General features: G+C 39.1%; 2 protein-coding genes across 2 annotated transcripts in view; one reads left to right on the forward strand and one right to left on the reverse strand.

The window, feature by feature from the left end:
* The first annotated feature begins 401 nt into the window (after positions 1-401).
* LOC104078436 (tumor protein p63-regulated gene 1-like protein) lies at positions 402-3,205 on the forward strand. Its single transcript, XM_009580079.1, has 4 exons — positions 402-618; positions 1,319-1,517; positions 2,139-2,292; positions 2,983-3,205. The coding sequence occupies exons 1-4, from the start codon at positions 402-404 to the stop codon at positions 3,175-3,177; spliced, it is 765 nt and encodes a 254-aa protein (XP_009578374.1). The 3' UTR covers positions 3,178-3,205.
* Positions 3,206-5,436: 2,231 nt separating this feature from the next.
* Positions 5,437-5,774, reverse strand: part of WRAP73 (WD repeat containing, antisense to TP73) — a gene marked incomplete at its 5' end in the record, with an annotated part of 16,322 nt that continues 15,984 nt past the window's right edge. Inside the window, one exon of the mRNA XM_009580080.1 lies at positions 5,437-5,570. Within this exon, the coding sequence (XP_009578375.1) occupies positions 5,461-5,570 (110 nt within the window). The remainder of the gene's footprint in view (positions 5,571-5,774) is intronic.

Consider the following 5,774-nt stretch of genomic DNA (forward strand, 5'->3'; position numbering starts at 1 on the left):
CCCGGGCCGCTGGAGGCCGGGCGAGGCTCGGCCCCGCACTCGCGCCCGCGTTTCAGGAGCGCGGTTTTGTATTAGTCTTGCAAATATTAATGCTTGCAGAGTGGTCACAGAAGCCTTGAGGGGGGCCTAGGGGGCTGTGTCACAGCGCTAGTTCTGTGCAGTCCAACCCGTGGAAGGATTTCCATGAAAGCTAACTCAACTCACTGCAAAATCCAGGACAATACAGAATCCACTCGTACACTAAAACCACTAAGGTAGCTTTCATAAACCACTTCATCAAAAGCCATGCCTGCGCACCGAGCTACAGGCCATTATCCCTGTAACTCACCGAGGAACAAAATGGAAGCTGACAATTTGCAGTGTATCTGGACGAGGGGATAGGAGCAAAGCGCGAGCTGAGAATGCCTACTTCTTCGGAACAACGCTTGGCCAGATCCGCAACCCCTGAGCAGAAAGCGGGGGCGGTTTCAGTCCCTTCACCGTGGCACAACTCAAACCGGCAGGGAGAGGCAGAGGAGAAGGTTCACCGCAGGCGGAAATGCTCTGGCGCGTTGCCTGGTCCCACTATTTGCACTTACCTTTACACAATGAGGATAGCTTTGTTCTCATCAGCTTTATGTCAGTGCTCCTGTTGAAACAATAGACAATTTTTAGTTTTTGTAAGGAAAGACAATTAAATCAGTAACACTAAAAATAAGCTGTAGCAGATTTCAAAGGTGCTAGTTTAAAAGCTGAGCTCATTACCCTTAAAGTGAAAATATGACCTACTCTTCGGTTGCCCTAAGGATGAAGTGGTATTATAGCTGTGACGGTTCAACAATGTAGTCTGGCAAAACTCTCAGGGAAAGGTAAGATCTCTTATTCATGAAATTTGAAGAAACCAACAAGTTTTTGAATGTACAGACTGTTCTTACAGAGGAAAATACTGAGTCAGGCCACACAGTTAAAGAAAACTCTCTCCCCTGAGAGAAATAATTCATCAAATGTGGCAACACACTAACAGCACAGATTAAACACTTACTGGAAGAGTTGTTGGACACTCATCTGCCCCATTAAGTAGCATTTGTTCTCAAATAACAGGAGATAGCACTAGAGCTCTCTCTCAAGATCTTCAGACTTATGTTGATTTTCTTAATATTTTCCTATGTTGTAACATGACTATGTTGTGCCATTCAACCTCTTACCAGACTTGCTGATTCAAAGCAAAGGCCGTATGGGAAAATACAGCATTACTAAGGCTTCAGATTTGTTCTCCTTAGCAACTCTTCTATCTGTCAAGCTGTTAAGTGTTTCTAGCCGTTAATCAAAACTGCTAAAGCTCAGTCATGTTATCTTACCAGAATTGATCACTGGAACAACGAGAAGGAGCGTCTTGTTCTTATCACGGATTGGTCCCTCCTGATCTGCAAATACAACTTCATCAGCCTGCAGTGCCAGCACGTGACGAGGATAGCCCTCAGTGCAGTTGATACCATCTCAGTAGGAGAGTTTGAGTTCCCACCTAAATCTCTGAACAAGTAAGTTGACATAGTAATACTGCAATGTTATTGTAATTCTTATATTGTTATTGTAAATAGTTTGAGCTGTCAACCTTTGTCACTGACCATGGGACAAGTTTGAGAATTTTTCCTTTTGCTCATGTAACGTTGTAAACAATTACTGAAGCTTCATTAGACCACCTCAGAGTAGCTGCTGTTTTGTTGGGACAGTTAGTAGTTACGTTAAAAGCAAGTTGCTCAAGGACTTTCAAGATAAGATGAATAGATTTGGGAGTAGTTCATTGCCATTATATAATGCAGTAAGTAGTAGCAGTAGTAGTACCACCTTAGCATTACTAGAAAGCCGCGTGTAAATGTCCGGTCGTACGTAAATGCAGGCTGTCACAGGCAACACAGTTCAAGCATTGTGTCCTAGGTGTCTAACGAGATTAACCTTTTTGCACTTAACTTACAAGAATGTACCTTTGCATATTTCAGGGGCTGAATTCTTCTATTACTGTTCTAGAGGAAAAACTTACTATCAAACTTAAATTTCAGCTTCTAGTTTTAAGTAGGTCTTTTTCAGACAGTACATTTCTAATTAAACTTGCCTCAGACTCCAAAGTCTTACCATGTTAATTCTGCTGTCTCCAATATCAGGCGAGAAGGCATCGGTATTCGAATTCAGTGGGACAAACAAAATCGCGCCTCCTTCATAAACAGATGGAACCCGTGGTCCACAAACATCCCGTACGTCACCTTCACCGAACATCCAATGGCAGATGCAGATGAGAAGATTGCATCCCTTTGCCTAGTAAGGACGTCACCTCTCCTATTCTAGATGGCTTGTTGATCTCATAGGCTGGAAGAGCTGTAAGCTACATTTCCCCATTCTCCAAATTTTGACTTGCAGGGCAGCCCAACTGTCAGTTTTTGCCAGCGACCCACAAATGGTTTATACAAGAAGGAAGCTGAAACTTCCAAAAGTGCAGAGTCCTGTAAAACCCAAAAGAAAATGGATCTTGGTGCTATTCGTACTCTTGCTTACCTGACAGGCCAACGCTTGACTTTTCATGTAGGACTGCAGCTAATTAAACAAATAGTTTAATTGCTAACTGAAAACCTTTACTTAGGTGGTTGTCAGTTTTTCTTGCAATAGTTGTTTTCCTCTGAAGGTTTCCTTAAAAATAGAACACTATGGTAATTTAAGTTCAACACTTCCATGATAAGGGCAAGAGAACTACAGTCAGAAATAAACAATATTAGTCACCAGTAAATCTTTACACATCTAGCCCATGTGTTTAAGTTAATGTAAATAGTGTCCTGGTATGAAGTGAACAGTTATCAGTAAGGTTAAATGTCAGAATGCAAAGTTTATCACGGCATGTGAGATTCATGACAACTACAGCTTTAGTGTTAATCCTTTACAATTCAACATCAGCAGCTGTTTGCCTAACAATTTTTAAAGCAATGGAAAAACATCAAGGTGATTTTTTTCTTTCAGTTGGAAAACTTTAAAACTCAGCTAATTCAAGCTGCGAAGAAAGCCCATAAGGAGTGTCCGTTGCCAGGAAGGGCTAATGGCGTGCTAGTGCTGGAGCGTCCTCTTCTGATCGAGACCTACCTGGGATTGATGTCCTTCATCAACAATGAGGCCAAACTTGGCTACGCCATGACAAGAGGCAAAATTGGATTTTAAAATTCATTGCATTTAATCTTTTCAAGGGAAAGTGATTTGATATTAGTCTCCTGGGGAGAGCACGCTGTGTGGCAGAATACTCGATAATCAAAGTGAAGAAGATAGGGGAACAAAAGGGGGTGGTTTTAGATCTAACAGTTCATGGGAGGCCCTGGTTGTTACGGAGAATGCACAGGTCAGATTAATCTGAAGCAGACACAAGGCAGTGTCATTCTTACATTTTGTATCTAATTTACAGTTCTTACTGGTTCTTATACAGGGCTAGTGATCAGTGGTATTTTTGATTTCTAACTACATGTTCTTCCCTGTTAATTAAGTGCGATTGCTATCTGCTACAAACACTCTGCACAAATATCCAAGATACAGTAGAATGTTCATGCCGTATTACAGTTTTATCCCTTTATATGGTGCAAAATCATGTAGTGTGCTTGGGGTTGATTTGTATTGTTTAAAGAGGTATTAGTGTTCACAACTACAGTAATCTTAACATTTTGATTAATGCCTGTTAAGCATTTTGAAAGCTGTGTCAGTCATTCTTTAGCAAAACAGAGTCAGCAAATTTTGTTAAAGCTGTACTGTTACGTCTGCTCAGAAGCAGTGTACATGAACTATTACTTTGTAAACTGAAGTATATGGCTGAATGTGTTTATTAGCTTTTTGTAAAAATACCTCCCTCTAAGAACTGAGTCTAACTTCCTAGTTTCTTATGTATGTTTTCTTGCTCCAGCCATAGAATAAACTCTTTTGAGAGAATATTGCCAAAAGCCTCACAAACACATTTGCCTTCAAAGCTATTATTTATAAAACTGAAAAGGAATTCTATTTTGATTAGATTTATATTCTTAGCAATTTTTCTTAAATTTACTCTAGTTTGGGACAGCAGCAGTGCAGGACTTTTTAACAGAGACAGATATAACTTTAAGCACTGTACGTCAATCTTTATTTATACATCCTTGCACTTAACCTCATACAATTTCAGTAATGAAATTCAGAAGCAGCATAAGAGACACTACAACTGAAATTGCTCGTGAGGTTACTCTAACAAGCATTTTCATTGTGTATGACCTTGTACATGTGCCATTTTATCAGAGCATTTATCTGCGCAACTACAATGCTGAATAAATGCTGTGCTGCAGTGGTGTTTTTTTGAACTTAAAGTAGATGTGTTTATGAAACTTATGTAAAGCTGAAGCCATGATGGAATGCAACCAGTTGCATGCCCCTCTCAATGCATTTTCTAAGGTACCTATTTAATTTTCATTAATCTTGCAGTAAAGTTAAATTTCATCTCAATTTGTTCTTCATTCTTCATTTTGTGGAGACTGAGGCTGTGAAATTAAGTAGCAAAAGAAAAAAAATCCAATAAATTCCTAAACAATGGGCTCCCTTCCTTTGAAGAACACAGTGGCTAGCTACTCAGGTTAAAGATAAAGGATAGTCGAACTGCTCTTTTCCTGAAAAAAAATGTCCACTCCAATTTGGCACTAGATAGTTGTGTCAAAAGCTCGCCTTTCAGTTGCCTGTAATATATCATTTAAAGTATCAGTTATGATCCTTCTTGTAAAGATTCAGTATAATACATTTATGGTAGACTAGGCACAATTACTGATACCTGTTAACATCTTAGTCTGGAGAAGCAAAATTATTACAGACGACTTAATTTGCTTTCTGAACAAATAACTTTTGCTTTAACAGTAATTGATTTGCTAGAAAGCGTCTTACTGATGTGTCTACTTCTGCTACAATATTTAATTCTAATACACCAGAAAAATCTGTTGTCTTACAAGACTAGATATAAGCTGTACACTATTGTGTGCAAATAACTGTTTCCTTGTGCTGGGGTAAATAGCTATGTAATCACATAACTGATAATACAGAAACAAACTTTAGAATGGAGAAGTGCAGGTTTATAGTTAGAGTCATACCAAGTTTGTAACTATCAAAATATTTATTGGAAACTATAAAATTTAAATAATATAGCTATACATTATATACACACACAGCTACAATTTTAGAAAATAAGGTTTCATAGTTGACAAAGTTCAAGAGAAAGTTCAACTACATCAATATTAAAGTTTTCTTGAAACCCAGAATTCATTCTCTACACTTCAGTTGCTACGTCACTTCATTCAAATGCAATCACAGTACTTCACACAGTGGAGTTTGGGTATGCTCCATCAAATAAATAACTTATAGATACAAAAACTTCAGATCGGGCAACAGGGTGTGACCCCTTTCCTCATTCTTCCTCAAACTTGTGAGCATTTTTAATGCAAATGATTGTTATTTTACCTCTTCTCTTTCTAAGTAACACACACAAAAGCTGTCCTTACTCAGAAGTGCCATGGAGTCTCCACTAGAATGCCAGGAGAGAGAGACGATCTGGAAGTCACCTGCAGAAACAGATCAAAGTTTGTCAGCAAGAAGCTGACAGTCCATCCTCTTACTCTAGGAAAAGGCAGCTGGAGTAAGTCACATGCAAAAAATACCCTCCCCACCTTGAAAGCCTTAACAGTGTGTTTGATTTTGTAACTGCTGAAGTAGAGCCAATCTGTTCTCCAATACAGCAGTGCAGATAAGCTGCATTACTGACTCTT

The sequence above is a fragment of the Fulmarus glacialis genome, unplaced genomic scaffold (genome assembly GCF_000690835.1).
Source record: "Fulmarus glacialis isolate BGI_N327 unplaced genomic scaffold, ASM69083v1 scaffold5616, whole genome shotgun sequence".
Lineage (NCBI taxonomy): Eukaryota > Metazoa > Chordata > Aves > Procellariiformes > Procellariidae > Fulmarus > Fulmarus glacialis.